The sequence below is a fragment of the Salvelinus fontinalis genome, chromosome 18, assembly GCF_029448725.1.
Source record: "Salvelinus fontinalis isolate EN_2023a chromosome 18, ASM2944872v1, whole genome shotgun sequence".
Lineage (NCBI taxonomy): Eukaryota > Metazoa > Chordata > Actinopteri > Salmoniformes > Salmonidae > Salvelinus > Salvelinus fontinalis.
In genome coordinates this window covers 48,171,655-48,190,678 of record NC_074682.1, presented here as the reverse complement: position 1 = coordinate 48,190,678, position 19,024 = coordinate 48,171,655, and the positions used below count along the sequence as shown (strand labels likewise).

At 41.9% G+C, this 19,024-nt stretch overlaps 1 protein-coding gene across 1 annotated transcript; it reads left to right on the top strand.

Annotated features, from left to right (window-relative positions):
* The first annotated feature begins 1,345 nt into the window (after positions 1–1,345).
* Positions 1,346–11,775, top strand: LOC129815675 (serine/threonine-protein kinase 35-like). Its single transcript, XM_055869677.1, has 3 exons — positions 1,346–2,038; positions 4,197–4,959; positions 8,012–11,775. The coding sequence occupies exons 1-2, from the start codon at positions 1,546–1,548 to the stop codon at positions 4,916–4,918; spliced, it is 1,215 nt and encodes a 404-aa protein (XP_055725652.1). The 5' UTR covers positions 1,346–1,545; the 3' UTR covers positions 4,919–4,959; positions 8,012–11,775.
* Positions 11,776–19,024: the final 7,249 nt, after the last annotated feature.

Below are 19,024 nucleotides of genomic sequence, written 5' to 3'. Positions count from 1 at the left end.
AACCACTACTTCAAGGTCTCAAAGCGCTATTAGCGATGGGTAACGATGCTTCGTGGGTGGTCTCAAAGCGCTATAAACGCTATTAGCGTGCACCACCGCTAACTAGCAAGCCATTTCACATCGGTTACACTCACCCCCCTTTCGACCTCCTCCTTTTCCGCAGCAACCAGTGATCCGGGTCAACAGCATCAATGTAACAGTATAACTTTAGTCCGTCCCCTCGCGAACCAGGGACCCTCTGCACACATCAACAACAGTCACCCACGAAGCATCGTTACCCATCACTCCACAAAAGCCGCGGCCCTTGCAGAGCAAGGGGAACCACTACTTCAAGGGCTTAAAGCGAGTGAAGTCACCGATTGAAACGCTATTAGCGCGCCCCACCGCTAACTAGCTAGCCATTTCACATCGGTTACAGAAGCATGTAACAAATAACATTTGTCACTACCAGGCTCCAGAGTGATGCAGCGGCCTAAGGCACTGCCTCTCAGCGCTAGAGGTGTCACTACAGACCCTGGTTCGATTCCAGGCTGTATCACAACCAGCCGTGATTGGGAGTCCCATAGGGTGGAGCACAATTGGCCCAGTGTCGTTAGGGTTTGGCCGTCATTGTAAATAAGAATTTGTTTTTAACTGACTTGCTTAGTTAAATAAAGGTTAAAAAACAACCCACTTTATATTTGTAAATACATCCCATTATTATATGCATACTACCTATTCTATTTACTTATATTAGGCCTACTTGTTATTTTGTATTTTACTCTTTTACTTATTATTGATATTGATCAACTGCACTGTACGTCACGACTCAAAGATTTCCTGTCCAGCTACCCTGGGGCAGGGCTGCGTGTGCTCCCTCACGTGTTCTCGTGCGAGGAGATGCACCCACGTTGAAGACCATGCTGGAAGGAAGAAACCATATGGGGAAAATAAGAGGGGGAGAGAAAAGTACATACATGTGTCGAGGACACTTGGAAAAAATGTAAGATGATTGTCCCGGATGTGCACGCAATTTTCATCCAAAGTATGAGTTCTATTGCGTAATTTAATTGTTGATAAAAGTAGGCTGTTTTAAAGACATTGGACCTATTTCAAGAAGCCGAACTGAAGAAAGGTCCTCCTGTTAGCAATGCCATCATCATTTTTATCAATTGGAAATAACGTTTGCTGTTGCGCAATTTGATATGTAGGCCTAGTTTATTGGAGGTTTTATACTGGAAATGCATTCACTGGCAAATGTTTAAACCAGCAACAGTAGAGAAAGCATTATTGTGTTAATTTCACATTACATCATTCCTACACCCCTACTTTAAGAGAATGGTATAGTCTTTAGATTTGCCCTCCCCTCCTTGAATTTTTGCACCGCTAGGCTCAAATGTTGATTGTGTAAGATAATGCCATTGAGCAGTGTGATCAAATCATCCTCACAAACATTGGAAAGTGTATAAATAACAAGCGCTCGTTTGCGTTTTAGTCGAAAGGTATGAAAGGAAAGCAGTGTATACCTAATTTCCTCGTGTATTCGCTTTTAACGTGAAGACATCCATGGATACAGGTGACAACAGACGTAGACGGGCGAGGAGTGTGAGAGCCAAAAGAACTGGTACGCAAGATGCGTCTGCGAAAAGGGAAAATGCAAACGTCCTAAGATCTTTGAGTGTTGGGAATACAGACGACAATGATGCCATGGAGGATGACGCTGGATTTATCAAAAATTGGAGTTTGGAGCGAAAGGTCATGGCTCCGCGGTACAGTTTACTCCGTGAGGTCGGTAGGGGCAGCTATGGCGTGGTCTATGAAGCGATTGCACGGAGGTCGGGTGCAAGCGTTGCAGTAAAGAAACTTCGATGCGATGCACCAGAAAATGTCGAGCTTGCCTTGGCAGAATTCTGGGCCCTGGCTAGCCTTGAGAAACGACACGAGAATGTGGTGCAATTGGAAGAATGTGTGCTACAAAGAAACGGTATGGCTCAGAAAATGAGTCATGGGAACAAGAGATCCAAGCAGTACTTGCGGTTGGTGGAGACTTCATTAAAAGGTATCCAACCTATGATGATTGTGTGGAAATCACACTTCCATATATATATATATATATATATATATATATATATATATATATATATATATATATATATATATATATATATATATATCAATTCACGTTACGTCGTTTCTCTATGCCGGCAGCTGTCCTATGGTATATGGTGGGCATTTTGTGCCGGTTCCATTGTCTATTCAGTTCAACGAAAGTGTCAAATGAAACCAATGCGTGGAACCGATTTTTTTTTTTTCTTCCAGTGATGACGTAACATAGTTTAGATGTATTATAGTGGCCTCTTTGTCAAGCCATTGATTATCATATCCACTAGATTCGGCCTTTTTAATATTCTAATAGTATGAACACCTTACATTTTGACGCTCACCGGTCATTTTCAAGATCAGTCGAGACGGTAGAGCCCAGGTCAGGTTGAAGTGAAATGCTTGGAAACGATGTTGCAATTGCTGCTTCATTGTATTAGTTATTGTCCGGTCTTGGGAGCTGTTTTTTGTTTACATGAATACTTCAATCTGAATGCTTTTGAGCAAAGCTATTTGAGATACGTGAGTTGGTGTCACGTACCAGCTCTCATTGGGGGTCTCTGTGAGTGTCGTCATCTTGGAAGCCTCTTTAATGGCTGTGTCGCCCTCTTGTCACAATGCTGGCCCTCTGTTATGCAACTGCTGCTAGCCAGGTCATACCATACTCTGTAAGCCATAGGGTTCTCCCTGAAATATTTGTTTTCAATATAGTATAGAATGTCGATTTGCTTTTTATTTTGAAGCCTTAAGTTTACTTGCGTACAGTTTTATACCACTTGATTTGGTGATGGAATCAGTATTCAAAATACTTATTCAAGAGGGATAATTTATCCACAGAGGACTGTTAATGATTGAGGTTCTCATTCTTCGCACGTAGATACTTTTATCCTGTTTTCAGGTAGGACCGGGACGATACCAGTAATCGCGGTACTCATTAGTATTGTGGCAAGGAAATAAAACATGAAAAGGTTTTAACAACTGCCCTAATGTTGTAAACAAACATTAATTATGGTGTCATCCAGTCACATTTATTTATTGTCCCCAGGTAGGGCACACAATATTTAACATGTATCAGGATTTAAAGGACCAAAGAATAAGGCCTGCTTCGTGTTTTCATTTTTGCCATGGAAAGAATATCGCAAAAAGGCTATTGTCACAGCCCTAGTTTCTGGTAGCATAATTGCTGTGTTTTATAGTGGGTCAAGTTCTTGACAGTTTGCTATGAGTGCATTCTCTACCACTCTTTCCAGCCACAAGTTCAACTGCCTTGTCATTTGAAGTAGTTTCTCTTGTTTCTATTCAAATGAGTACCTATGATAGGATCACAGTTTGCCTGATTTGATTGCCTCAGTAATGTTGTGTTTAATCCTTTCACCCAGCCCGTTTGTCTTTTTAAATGGGTATCCATTTGATAAACATTCCTACTGATTTCTTGAGGTCATGCTTTGTCACAAAGCTTTGGATAAAGTTGCTCAAGGTTAGACTGTTGTTCAAGTAACAGAGGCATCGTGAACAAAGCAATTGCAGATATCACTGTTTATAATATAGCCTAGGTTAATATGTATTAATGTAGGCCTAGGTAATATTAGGCTTATAAGAAGTTTCTGTAGCACCATAGTCATATCTGTTCCTGTTAGACAGTATTGTCGTGACAGTATACAAACAAGAGAACATTCAAGCTACTCCAAACCTGTTTTTTAACAGCCTAGCCCACTTGTAATTCCTATAGTTGCAGCTTGTCACAACCTTTTTTCCTGGAACACACACACACACACTAGATAATGGGAGTAAGATTAACTGAGGTTATAGACTGAAATGTCCTATATGGCTTCCTTGGCGATACTACAGCTGAAAGCGATGGATTTTGTAATTAAAGCATCTTATGTGTCAATTTTGTAATATTTTCCAGTTTGGGTATTAAACTGTGATCAGAAAAGGAAACCTCTTCATTACCTCGTCATGATTGTCTTTTTGTCAAGCTAATCATTCATCCGTTTATAATTTCCTTTATTTTTCACAGTATTGGCTCATTTGGTATCCATGGTTCTGTAAGGTGGGGGTTCATTTGACTGTTTAGTACTGCTGCACTTTTTAAAATTCATGTCCATCCATTGCAGGTGAGCGAGTGCTGAACCACCCAGAGGAGCCCTGCTACCTTTGGTTCGTCATGGAGTTCTGTGAAGGTGGAGACCTGAACCAGTTCATCCTGTCGCGACGACCTGACCCACTGACCAACAACAGTTTCATGCTCCAGCTCACCAGAGCCGTGGCCTTCCTGCATGAAAACAACATTGTTCACCGAGACCTCAAGCCTGACAACATCCTCATCTCTGAAAAGTCAGGGACACCAGTTCTCAAAGTCGCCGATTTCGGCCTCAGCAAGGTGTGTGCCGGCCTAGGGGGCGCTGGGAAGGATGACGAGGGCGAGGACAAGAACAAAAACGCTGTCAACGTCAACAAGTTCTGGTTGTCGTCGGCATGCGGCTCAGACTTCTACATGGCACCCGAGGTGTGGGAGGGCCACTACACGGCCAAGGCGGACATCTTCGCCCTTGGCATCATCATCTGGGCAATGCTGGAGCGGATCACCTTTATCGACGCTGAGTCCAAGCGCGAGCTGCTGGGAACTTACGTGAGGCAGGGAGCCGACATCGTGCCAGTTGGTGAGGCACTGCTAGAGAACCCAAAGATGGTACTGAACATCCCGCAGAAGCGCAAGTCCTCCATGTCAGACGGGGTGAAGAAACTTTTGCAGGACATGCTGGCGGTCAACCCTCAGGACCGGCCCGATGCGCTTGAGCTACACAACAGGATGGACCAGCTCACATGTTCTGCGTGACCCCCCCCCCCCCGAGAATCGGAACTAGAACTCTTCCCAAGGTACTTATCCATACATTTAATCTTTTGTCTTGTTTTTGCATTGTCTACAATCAATGGTTGTTTCACGCTGGTTGTTTTGTCTAGATGTACTTTATTATTCACAAGCACTGTTCGGTTGACAGATTGGCTTTGAAAGATGTCTCCGTGGCCCAGTAGAGAGGTATGCTTAGTCACAGAAGGTTCTGGTCAGGGCATCGGCTCATAAGTTCCAAATGTTTGTGCTGCCTGCTCCCCAGATGTTTAACTGAATTCCTTTAGCCCCAGCAGTTTCAACTGGTTGAGGAGTACAGGGCTTTCTTCCTCATCCCAGTTGTAGGGCTGCATAAATGCAAGCCAGCAAAGAGATTAATTAATGGAAAATGTAATACGTTTTTTAATATCAAGGCACGTCTTGCATATAACTGCCAGAAGCATCCTTGATTTGTTTTGTTCATAACACCACTTAGGAAAAACTGTTAAGTCAATACTCCCTATGGGAAACGGCTTGCATTATGTCAGGGCTTGACTGAACAGCGTATACTGTAAGTCCTCCATAGGTGTATCCATGTGTAGAGAAGAGCGCTGTTCTCAGTAGATATAGGCTGTGTTTGTGTCATTTCCATGACCACCAACATGTGAAGTTCATAGGAGCATGGAGCGTAGGGGTGGCAGGTAGCCTAGTGGTTAGAGCGTTGGGCCAGTAACCGAAAGGTTGCTGGATCGAATCCCGAGCTGACAAGGTAAAAATCTGTCGTTCTGCCCCTGAACAAGGCAGTTCCCCAGTAGGCCACCATTGTAAATAAGATTTTGTTCTTAACTGACTTGTTAAATTAAAAAGGATAACAATAAAAGAATCTCCATGGACAGAGAGCTGAGGCTTTAAATCCCCCTTTAAACCAGTTACATAACAGGTTGGTGAGAAATAGGACAGCATCAGTAGACAAGCCAATGACAGTCTGCATACAGTCCTCAGTGGTAACCACAATGGATTTCAAATAACTGCAGAATATATGAAATACTAAAATTACTCTGTGGATTGATTCATGAGTATCCTAATAAAATACTAAAATATTATAGAACCACGTGCTTTTTAGGCAAAGGACCATGTTACTGTGGATTTAAATCTCTCATGAGTCTTAATAATTCACATACAAGCGACTGTACTCAACTGTAGAATTTATATATATATATATATATATATATATATACACACCCCCCCCCCCCCCAGTACATCTGCCTAATGTGACCCGGTGGAGCTACAGTCACTAAAGTTCAAGTAGATTTTCCTATTTCTTTTTGATGTAAATGTCATGTTTTATAGAAGGGTTCAGACTTTTACATTTTTTGTGTTTTTTTTTTTTCAAAAACTATTAACTTACTCGTGTAGTATCAAGGCACGTAAAAGACATGAACAAAAAACACCCAAATATGTCCTTTTTAGAAACGGACACTCTCAGTATAGTGATGGTCTTTAGATGTATTATACATGAGATTGTCATTCCAAACTTTATCCGCAACACTATATTCCATTTTGTGCATCACAAGCCGTTTCCTCTACCAGCTGTGCTGCGTGGGCTGTGTCTGTACTATAGAGACACACTCGGCCTCCACAACTGCGTGGGGGAAACGGCGCGACTCGACCAAAATTGATTATAACGTTGCGGATAAAGTTCTTAATGACACAATTTCATGTTTACAACATCTAAAGACTTACGTCGCTATACTGAGAGTGTCCGTTTCGAAAAGGACGTATTTGGGTGTTTTTTGTTCATGTCTTTTGTGTGTCCTGATACTGCACAACAAGCATTGAGGAAGTGAATCGCAGCTGGGCAAAGTTTCCAAAAAAAACAAGCTAAATCACACAAAAGTTTCTGGACCCTTCTATAACAAGCCATTTACATCAAAAATAGAGATTTACTTCAAAAAAAGCCAAATTCTCCTTTAACCTTTTCCTTATCCTTTTATAGTACCTTCTATCACGAAGCCAGGCTTTAGAAGAAGCAAGATTGTCGTGTCTTGAAAATGGTATCATCTGTAATCAAGTTAATACAAATTCCAGTGCAGAGTGCCTAACTAACAAAATCACACTGTCACAAACTAGCTTCTTCATACTTAAGGTGATGTCACATACGACCCAAATATGACCCTATTACCGGGTTGTGTTTTTGCTGAGTAATGATATGATGAACAGTCCTATTGCGTCTTGTCATGTTAGGGCCAAGTTTCAGTCAGCTGGGGTTTGTGGCTCAGACCCAGACATTGGTCCCACTGCAGTGGCTGCTGCAGATGAGTGGGACATGTAGGTAGTAGCCTCGTAATGGTCTGCAGCAGGACGGACCACTGCTGCATTGACTCAGCAATACTAAACACTCTGACCTAGGCCACACAATCCTGGTTTTGTAGGCTATAGTAAGATGAATGTATTTATCGTAGTGAATATGGCTGTTAATCAATCTGTTTTTACACACTCCATGCCTGTCTTTCAGACTATGTAAACACACTGGTGAGTGTATAGCCCCTTAGACTAGCTGGTGGTTTGACCAGTTCAGATGTCCTCCGTATGGCCAGTGTGAAAGACCCGGGTGTTTGTTTACCCTGGCACGCATTCAGAGAAGGATTTCAGTGTTAAGAGCCTCTGGTGTTTTACTGTCTCACGCTAGCTGTCGCTGACCCATTTGTGCTTAAGCCACACATTTAGGTCATGCAACACATTTAGGTTATGCAACTGAAAAAGTCAGCTGTCTTGACATAACAGTAGGTTTTTTAATGAGATTCAATTGTTTATGGTTAGGTGTGAATGCTCTCAATTGTGGTTTTAGATTGTGTTCTTTTGTCTTGGCCCTGAACCCCTCCTCCTGCCACCCACACAACCTCGTGATGGAGAGGTTGGAAGGCCTAGCTACAAGGCTACATCTCTTTTCCCTGCGCCCTTTTTCATTTTTTTTACAATCATGCTTAATACAATTTTTGGATCGAATATATTCACTTTTTTGTTTTAACTGAACATTCTTTGCATGTTAGCTCTGACTTAAATTATGCATTTATTTCCTTTTTTCCCCTCTTGTCTCCTCAGGTACCACTTTCAAACTTCCTGGACCCAATGAATCAGTGAACAGTACACTTTACTTTGGAAGACTGTGAAATATCTATCGTGAGAAAAGGAAGCATTCGAGCCAACTGCTAATTGATACCGCAAATGGAATTAGTATTTTATCAGTACAGTTCTCAACCTATATTGTTACAGGGAATGTTTTACTTGGCCTGACATTAATTGTAGATTAATGATTACACATGTACTCCATTTGTATTGATATACCTGTTATATCTGCTGCTTTGTAATAGGATGGCCATGTTTGGTTGTTTGTTGGTCCTGAATGTGTCTGTTTTGGGTTCACCCTGTGAACCGGTGGCACTGTGTATCAAGACACGTTTGATATATGTTCAACACCTCGGCCACTTCGTGTGCATGCTTCACTGACACCCCACCATCTTGCCCCATCTTCCATTGACAAACTACATTCTCCTACAGACATGTTTTAATCCAGTTTGTTGAACTTGTCCATCACTTGAAGGCATGACATAAAATGGTGAGCAAATTGTTGATTTGAAACCCAGTGGACTGAAAATATATATTTTTTACAGATGGTCTGTGAACCTTTGCTTAAATGATTTAAATCCAAGTAGCCTAAAATGTAACCCCTTTTTTTATTATGCCCCACCGTGCCTTGATAATCATCTGAAAGTGGGATTGAAATGACCATTTTAATTGTTTTCTTTAATTTGACACTTTGAATTTTGACCTTTTTTGGGGGGTTTGGAAAGTGTGCATTTAAAGCCCATGGGTGCCATTTGAGATGTGATGAGATCGATGCTGTGGATATGGTGATATCACCCATAGGGATATTCTTTGATTTAGACTCAGCCCAGTAGTAGGTAAAAAATCTGTTTTAAGGTGTACCGTGTTTTTTAACTATTGGATTTAACTAAGAGACTGGCTGCCACCCTATATCTCCTCTCACAACTCAGTATATTAACTGGTCATGTGTGTTTGCCATCTCACACTTTACATAAGAGCAGCATATTGATCTATTTGATTCTGTTTTTAAGATTATTTGTTCTAAATTTTAAAAATGTTCTTTGCTTTTTGAGCCATATTGTTGAAGGGTACCATCTTTGAGCTTCCCAAGCACCTGGTAGGATCTTACATATCGCAAATGTGTGACAAACATGGGGGGGGCACTTTTTTTATTTTTTTTCGGGACAGTGATTGTTGACTATTACTGAGAATCTTGATCACATTTAGAAAAATCGAATCTTTTGATCGCAGGAAATATCGACTGAAATTCACAATTGTTTTGGTACAAAGTTAATTTTAACTACCTAACAAAACTACAATCTCAGATTTTTGTTGTTGCTTTGTAAAGCGTTGCCATTAATTGAGATCACTTTTAGTTCTGCATCTAAGTGTTTTCCTCCTTTGTGGTTTAGTCACTAAGCAGCCATATAGACTTGTTTCCAATCCTCCTTTGTGGTTTAGTCACTAAGCAGCCATATAGACTTGTTTCCAATCCTCCTTTGTGGTTTAGTCACTAAGCAGCCATATAGACTTGTTTCCAATCCTCCTTTGTGGTTTAGTCACTAAGCAGCCATATAGACTTGTTTCCAATCCTCCTTTGTGGTTTAGTCACTAAGCAGCCATATAGACTTGTTTCCAATCCTCCTTTGTGGTTTAGTCACTAAGCAGCCATATAGACTTGTTTCCAATCCTCCTTTGTGGTTTAGTCACTAAGCAGCCATATAGACTTGTTTCCAATCCTCCTTTGTGGTTTAGTCACTAAGCAGCCATATAGACTTGTTTCCAATCCTCCTTTGTGGTTTAGTCACTAAGCAGCCATATAGACTTGTTTCCAATCCTCCTTTGTGGTTTAGTCACTAAGCAGCCATATAGACTTGTTTCCAATCCTCCTTTGTGGTTTAGTCACTAAGCAGCCATATAGACTTGTTTCCAATCCTCCTTTGTGGTTTAGTCACTAAGCAGCCATATAGACTTGTTTCCAATCCTCCTTTGTGGTTTAGTCACTAAGCAGCCATATAGACTTGTTTCCAATCCTCCTTTGTGGTTTAGTCACTAAGCAGCCATATAGACTTGTTTCCAATCCTCCTTTGTGGTTTAGTCACTAAGCAGCCATATAGACTTGTTTCCAATCCTCCTTTGTGGTTTAGTCACTAAGCAGCCATATAGACTTGTTTCCAATCCTCCTTTGTGGTTTAGTCACTAAGCAGCCATATAGACTTGTTTCCAATCCTCCTTTGTGGTTTAGTCACTAAGCAGCCATATAGACTTGTTTCCAATCCTCCTTTGTGGTTTAGTCACTAAGCAGCCATATAGACTTGTTTCCAATCCTCCTTTGTGGTTTAGTCACTAAGCAGCCATATAGACTTGTTTCCAATCCTCCTTTGTGGTTTAGTCACTAAGCAGCCATATAGACTTGTTTCCAATCCTCCTTTGTGGTTTAGTCACTAAGCAGCCATATAGACTTGTTTCCAATCCTCCTTTGTGGTTTAGTCACTAAGCAGCCATATAGACTTGTTTCCAATCCTCCTTTGTGTATTATGCTACCTCATTTGCCTGCACGTTTGCAGAGACTTTCCTCAACTGAGCCAGCCATCATGTATCATATATTTTTTCTGATTCTTTGGGAAGTGCAGGGTTGTGAATCCCATCGCTATCAGAACTAATTTTATGTAAGTTGTCTGTTCTATTCAACAGTATTTTTCATATTTGTTGCTTAGTTTTCATTTGACCAAAGATGGGTCTAAAATGGGTAATTTCTTGTTTAACCTTAATATCTAAAGGGTTATCCAAATTACACAACTTCTGTCATTTTACAGAAGTTGAACTGGTCAGTTAGGTTTTTTGTCTGTATGATACTGTACCCATTTTGAGTTTGGTTTGCATTTAGCTGAAGCTTACTTTTTAAGGCAGGCAATTGTCTTTCTAATACAATTGTCATCTTTCTTTTATGGTTTCTGCAATGTTTTGATCACCCTTCCCTTGAGAAATATACCTCATGTTCCACTACTTGTTTTCTACCTGGGGTTGGTAAATTGTATGACCTGTAAGCAAGCTCAAGGTCAGAATTTTTTTGTTGTTGAGATACCTAATTTAATGACAGGGACCATGGAGACAAGTATAAGAGACTGTTTTTTTTTTTTTTTTTAAGAATCTTATTTATACTACTTCAGTTTATTTCAAGCTCTTCATGCAATCTTTTTACTCAACTGAAAATATTCCTGTAGTGTGCCATGGAAATGTCCATGGCAGGTTTGCTGTACAAGAGGTGACACCAAATATCCCAATAGTCTCAGATGTACAGTAAAACTAACTCTTCTTTTGCTGCTGGGTTTGGTAAATTACAGATCTACCTGTCAATGTTTAGTAACGTGTGGTTTGCTGCTGATTAGAGACGTACTTTCGTCTCATGTTCTTTACTTTCTCAATCATGCAGAGATTGAGTATTTTATAGTTCTATTTGGTGATTCACACAACAAGCTTCTATGCAACCGTCCCTCACTTACAACACTGTGCAACGAATCAGGTTTGACCTGTTTTAAATTTTTGCTATTTTACTTGCTTGTCATCGTTCTCTGAGGGTTTAGAGGAGGGATCTCCATATTGTCGTGATGTGAATTATGCTTCCTATCGTTTCAATGGAATTCACTGTCCTTGCTCTGGTCTTAGAGCTTACTAGAGATGTTAGCTTCAGTGATGACTTCTTTGGTATTGTTGTACATCTTTTTGGTTTCTCTTTCAATAAAGTCTATATACAAAAATAACATTTTTTTTTTTTTTGTCCTTTCTGTAAGAGTTGTAGGAAGTTTAGTCTGCCTGGTGAGACTGCAGTAAAACAGTTCCTACCAAAGCACTTTGGCATTGGTTTTCACAACGGTTAGATGATGCCTGTGCTTGTTTAAACATGCCTTAAGCCCAATACCCAAAGGATATTTTCACATGATCATTATCGCCTAGTTAAGTAAAGATTAAATATAAAATTAGCTGGGAAGGGGCAAGTCTTTTACAAAGAGAAGCTGTCTCTTTTGAGGCTTGTCTTTTTTGTATTTGTATTATGGATCCCCATTGGTTCCTGCCAAGGCGGCAGCTAATCTTCCTGGTATCCAGTGAAATTAAGAAAGTTATACAATTTTAAAAACATTTCACAACACATTGTGCCCCTTCAGGCCACTACTCTACCACAAACATCCGTGTGTGTATGTTATCGTGTACGCATGTGTCTGTGCCTGTGTCTCCACAGTCCTCGCTGTTCCATAAAGTGTTTTTATTTTTACTGCTTGCATGAGTTACTTGACGTGGAATAGAGATCCATGTAGTCATGGCTCTATGTAGTACTGTGCATCTCCCATAGTTTGTTCTGCACTTGGGGATTGTGAAGAGACCTCTGGTGGCATGTCTTGTGGGTTATGCTTGGGTGTCTGAGCTGTGTGCCAGTAGTTTAAACAGATAGCTCAGTGCATTCAGTATGTCAATACCTCTCACAAATACAAGTAGTGATGAAGTCAATCTCTCCTCTACTTTGAGCCAGGAGAGATTGACATACATATTATTGTTAGCTCTTCGTATACATTTAAGGGCCAGCCATTCTGCCCTGTTCTGGGCAAATTGTAATTTTCCTAAGTCCCTCTGTGGCACCTAACCACACGACTGAACAGTAGTCCAGGTGGGACAAAACTAGGGCCTGTAGGACCTGCCTTGTTGTTAGTGCTGTTTAGACAGTGCTTTATTATGGACATACTTCTCCCCATCTTAGCTACTGTTGTATCAATATGTTTTGGCCATGACAGTTTACAATCCAGGGTTACTCCAAGCTGTTGAGTCTCATCAACTTGCTCAATTACCACATTATTCATTACAAGATTTAGTTGAGTGAATGATTTGTCCCAAATACAATACTTTTAGTTTTGGAAATATTCAAATCAAATTTTAATTGTCACGTGCTGAAAACAACAGGTTTAGACCTTACCGTGAAATGCTTACTTACAAGCCCTTAACCAACAATGCAGTTAAGAAAATATTTTCTAAATAAACTAAAGAAAAAAATACAATAAAGTGACACAATAAAATAATAACGAGGCTATACATGGGGGTTACCGGTACCAAGTCAATGTGCAGAGGTACAGGTTAGTCAAGGTAATTTGTACATGTAAGTAGGGGTAAAGTTAGTCCTAACTCACCCATTCTGAATCTTAAGTGTTCTAGTGGTTTCACCTGCTGTGATAGCTGGTGTGTATAGTGTTGAGTCATCAGCATAACTGTTGAATCTCATGAAATACTGGTTTTGTGCATTCTAGAATAACCCCCATCACAACAGATGGGCCTTTTATAGCGGCGATGTCAAATGGCCGTCTCTCTCTAAGCAAGTTCAACAGAGGGAGTCTTGTGTGACTTCCACTAACACTGCATTCACACAACAAAAGTACAGTATGTAGCTATTCAAACGTGCTATTGGCACCTCTGACTGCACAATTCAAATTGAAACGCAGCGAACCCAGAGAGTCTTCTCAGAATCTCACACCCTAAAAAATGTAACATTAAAAAGATATGATAGAATCTAATCATTGCAAGCAGGGCGCAATGGATCTGCGGATTTCAAAGAGATGTTAGAAGGTGCCAGACTGCCAGTAATGATGTCAACAAGCCCACTCATATTACGCTTAATTAGAATCACCTCATGAAAATCATCTCGTAAAGAACACTGGTAACATGTCAGAACACATCCCAAGTCAAGTCACACCAGGTGAAATCCCCTCAGGGGTGATGCTGTTTTCATATGAAAAGGAGGAAAAACATGACAGAATAACATAACTGCCGTTTTGTGTCAGGAAGAGGAAACAGCTCTCCAACAACGGTCTTAAGAGCTCTCCATCCTGGCAACTGAAAAGAAAAGGTGATATATAATGAAGAAAATACATCTGTAAAAATATTGCATGTAATAGGCGAAATTGCCATGGGCCACCGCCTCAAAAAAAAAACTGGCTTTGGAGGGGGAGGGGGGGGGGGGGGGGGGGGGGTCTGGAGGGCGGAGGGCCACAGATAGCATATGAATATGTCATAGTGTCAAAATGTGAAGAATTGCAGGGAATTTGCTTAAAGTAACTGTCCAGCACTTCCAGATATTGAAGAAATATGTCCTATAGTTAATTACAATATGCGTGAGTTCCACTTATACTGCATTTTCAAAATACCCCTCCAGATACCCCTCCATATACCCCCCTCCATATACCCCCCTCCAGATACCCCTCTATACCCCTTCCATATACCCCTCCATACCCCCTCCATATACCCCCCTCCATATACCCCCCTCCAGATACCCCTCCATACCCCCTCCATATACCCCCCTCCAGATACCCCTCTATACCCCTTCCATATACCCCTCCATATACCCCCCTCCATATACCCCCCCTCCAGATACCCCTCCATACCCCCTCCATATACCCTCCTCCAGATACCCCTCTATACCCCTTCCATATACCCCTCCATACCCCCTCCATATACCCCCCTCCAGATACCCCTCCATACCCCCTTCATATACCCCTCCATACCCCCTCCATATACCCCCCTCCAGATACCCCTCTATACCCCTTCCATATACCCCTCCAGATATCCCTCCATATACCCCCCTCCAGATACCCCTCCAGATACCCCTCCATATACCCCTCTATACCCCTTCCATATACCCCTCCAGATACCCCTCCATATACCCCCCTCCAGATACCCCTCCATACCCCCCTCCATATACCCCTCCATACCCCCTCCATATACCCCTCCAGATACCCCTCCATATACCCCCCTCCAGATACCCCTCCATACCCCCTCCATATACCCCCAGATACCCCTCCATACCCCCTACAGATACCCCTCCATATACCCCTCCATACCCCCTCCATATACCCCTCCATATACCCCCCTCGAGATACCCCTCCATATACCCCTCCAGATACCCCTCCATCCCCCCTCCAGATACCCCTCCATATACCCCCCTCCATACCCCCTCGATACCCCTCCAGATACCCCTCCATACCCCCTCCAGATACCCCTCCATACCCCCCCATACACCCCCCTCCAGATACCCCTCCATACCCCTTCCATATACCCCCCAGATACCCCTCCATACCACCTCCAGATACCCCTCCATACCCCCTCCAGATACACCCCTCCAGATACCCCTCCATACCCCCTCCAGATACACCCCTCCAGATACCCCTCCATACCCCCTCCAGATAACCCCTCCATATACCCCTCCATCCCCCCTCCAGATACCCCCTCCATATATGGGGCGGCAAGGTAGCCTAGTGGTTAGAGCGTTGGACTAGTAACCGAAAGGTTGCAAGTTCAAATCCCTGAGCTGAAAAGGTATAAATCTGTCGTTCTGCCCCTGAACAGGCAGATAACCCACTGTTCCTAGGCTGTCATTGAAAATAAGAATTTGTTCTTAACTGACTTGCCTAGTTAAATAAAGGTAAATAAAAAATAAAAAATACCCCTCCAGATACCCCTCCATACCCCCTCCAGATACTCCTCCATATACCCCTCAAGCGAAGAATAATTTGTCATCTCTAACAATGTATCTGTGTTTTAAAATGTAAAAAACATTCTGGTTAGGACCTGCCAGACGCCCCGTCTATTGTTCGCCCCCCAATATCTACACCACAATTTTGCCTTGTGACGCATGGTAAACACAATGACAACTTTATATCAGTACTTTGTCCACCGTAGCTTAGTTTACGAGTTGGTAATAGTTTCTGCAAGTGGCCATTTCTGTTGATTTCTAGAGATAGGATATGAATTATAGGAAAGGCTACAAAGGTTTCTGCCTTACTGACTACATATATGAGTCTGGCAGAGCACCAGTCCCCCAGGGTGCCCTGGGGTGTGACACCAGTGGCAAAATGACAAAAACAAAGGATTTCTTCCGTTGTTCTTTGTGAAACGTCCTTACAAGTAATTTCCCAGCCCATTGTCATTGAGGAGCATTAGTAGTGCAACACATGGTCACCTGTGTAGATGACATAAGCATAATGTCCTAACCATGCATGCCTCTGCACAGTTCTGTCCTAGATAACAAAGACAGTGTGAGAAAATGGAGGGTTGTGTTCACTGCTCACACAGGCACCAGAGCACCACATTCGGTCCCCCTCTAATTGTGTCACTCCTCCCAGTACAGGCAAGGCACCGTGGGGAGGGTTGTCTAAGAACCACCCCCCTTCCCTTCAGTAAGAGCTCCAACAACATGTCCCCTAACAGTGTACTAACATGGCCATAAAAGCCAGGGTCAAAAAACCCACAACAGCCCACCAAGAGCTGCTGGCCTCTCGTAAAAACCTATACACTGCAAACATGCCTGGGTTCACAATAGTCATGTGTGGTCACTACTGGGGGGATATATTTTTCACTTTATCAACAAAAATCTCATTAGATACATGATGGAATGGTCTGTTGACTTCAAGATGAGTAATAAGACACGTTATGTGCTCTATGACAAAGCGCTATTGACATTGATGTTGTTTTAAGATCAACGGTGATAAAGGAGAGGGCATGTTTCTTTCCTATTTGCGGAATCCCTGAAGAATTTCCTGGTCTAGAAAACTGGCATAAGGAAGGGTAACATTCCAACTGAAAACAAAGGACCGAAAAATACTTCAATTAACACATTTTCCCCATTTTATTGTTGTTTTCACATCCAGATGGCTGTTAATTAATTAATAAATAGGTACATAATATTACATAACAAGTCACACAAGTTCTATTCCACAGACCCACTTTTCTCAGGTGTTACTGATATAGAGGCCCTTGTTTGTGAGGAGCAATCAAACCAGGTGTTCAGTTGGTGGTGCATTTACAAGCATTTTGCTACACCCGTAATAACATCTGCTAAACACATGTATGTGACCAATACATGTTGTTTTTTGTTGTTTTTTTGGTGTCATATGCATATCTTCTAGCTTAAAGCAAAATCCACTCAAAAACGTGTTTCATGTTTTTCTTCATTAGTCCACTATTAAAGCTGCAATATGTAACTTTTTGGGTGACCTGACCAAATTCACATAGAAATGTGAGTTATAGATCTGCCATTCTCATTGAACACAAGTGTAAGAAGTGGTACAGCTGTTCTATGTGCTCTATTTCTATGCTTCCCATTCTTAAGTTTTTGCATCTTTTACTTTCAGTTTTGTACACCAGTTTCAAACAGCTGATATTACAATATTTTGGTTTAATGAAAATATATTTCACAGCGGTTTAAATGGTACAATGTTTCTCTACACCTTTCAAACTCAGTTTCACTGCATTTCTTCATTGTTCCCCTCTAATCAGGGACTGACTTAGAACTGGGACACCAGGTGTGTTTAATTAATTATCAGAGAACAGAATACCAGCAGGCACCGGACCTTGTAGGGTAAAGGTGCTCTACACAATCCATGGCTTGTTTTGTCACGTAATCTGAAATTAGGCAAACTATTTGTACTTGCAACCAGGAAATGCCGGAGGGCCTTCTGCATATTGCACCTTTAATACAGTCCCAAAATGTTTTGCATGTCAGCAGTCACGATATTGGACACGATATTGGCCTTTCAAGAAGCGAAGTGTCACTTGCCACATCATCATGATATAAATATGATATGATGTAAAACGCGTCATCATATGATGCAAAACACGTCATATGATTCAAAATGCATCATCATGATGATGTGGCAAGTGACACTTCGCTTCTTGAAAGTCCACTATCTTGAAAACTTGACCGCTAACATGCAAAACATTTTGGGACTGTGTCAACAGTGGACTAATGAAAAAAATACCAAAATATCGTTTTTGAGTGGAATTTTCCTTGAAGAGGACCAGACTGACATGTAAGTAAGGCCTACACAACAGCCAGCCAACAACCATACAGTACAGCTAAACATGGGAGACAAAGACAAAAACAGGAAGCTACAGCAAGTGTATGGTGGAAGGGGGTTTCGCTAACAGGGGGAGAGTGTGGGCAAGGTTAGGTATTTGCTCACTGAACATGGGGGAGGGGTAGCATCTATGAATATGAGAGGGTGAGTGGAGAAAGGCTGCTAGGGGGAAGAGGAATAGCGTGTGTGTGCGCGTGTGTGCGTTTCTATGTCTGGGTGTGTGTGTGCGTGCACATACATCTGTGTGTCTGCACTCAATGACCGGGCAGAGGGAGGCACCTAGTGAATGGCCAGGATCACAAGGGTGGGTTTGGAGCCTTGTGTGTGAACTGAGTCAGTTGCTGATGATGTTATGTCAGCTGACTGATAAACACTGGCGTGTGGAAGGCAAGTCTGAAAGACAGTAACTGATAACCCAATGTGTTAGAGCTCAGTAGTGCTTATTGTGACTGAGTAGTACTTTCAATGTAAATGTGTTGTATTGTTTACGCCACACCTTGACTAATAGGTCTAGAGGCAAAATAGAGGGGCAATCGTACTACTGTAATGGGGAATTAAACCAAACGCTGTAGCTAATCTTCTGACATACGACATGTTTGTTTGTTTGACAGATTATTCTATTGTATGGATGTGTCTTAATCGCCACAATGGCCAACACGCAGTACAGTTGCGTGGTAATACGCAAACACATACTGATGTAAGCTTTATCATATTACAAAGCCAGAGACCGTTTCCAAGTACAGGTATTCAAATATATTTTCTCTGCCAATAACCTGTCAGGTAAACTCACTAGGCACGCGGCCATCAAATATCTACTTCCCTCACATTACATGCCTCGACGCTCATAGAAAAACCAACAAAACTTCCACTAATCCATGAGCACAGCCGATTGGGCCTTTGAAGCTGTCAGATGTGTTTAACAAGTGATTTAGGCTGAAATGGTATGACAGATTTCTGTGGCTATTGATCAAAACAAAACAGCCTGACAGAGCGCACCAGTATAATCCCATTTAGCAGGAGCACGCAACCCCAAACCTCTAACCTTATACTTTTTCTCACACTACTGAGTTATTCCTGGGCTGGCTACGCATCCATCACTACTGAGCTATTCCTGGGC

Bases quoted from the DNA above. Each gene is read 5' to 3' on its own strand.
- LOC129815675 (XM_055869677.1), top strand. From the start codon at position 1,546: ATGGATACAGGTGACAACAGACGTAGACGGGCGAGGAGTGTGAGAGCC. The intron at 2,039-4,196 runs GTATCCAACCTA...CATCCATTGCAG, and splicing joins GGTGGAGACTTCATTAAAAG to GTGAGCGAGTGCTGAACCAC.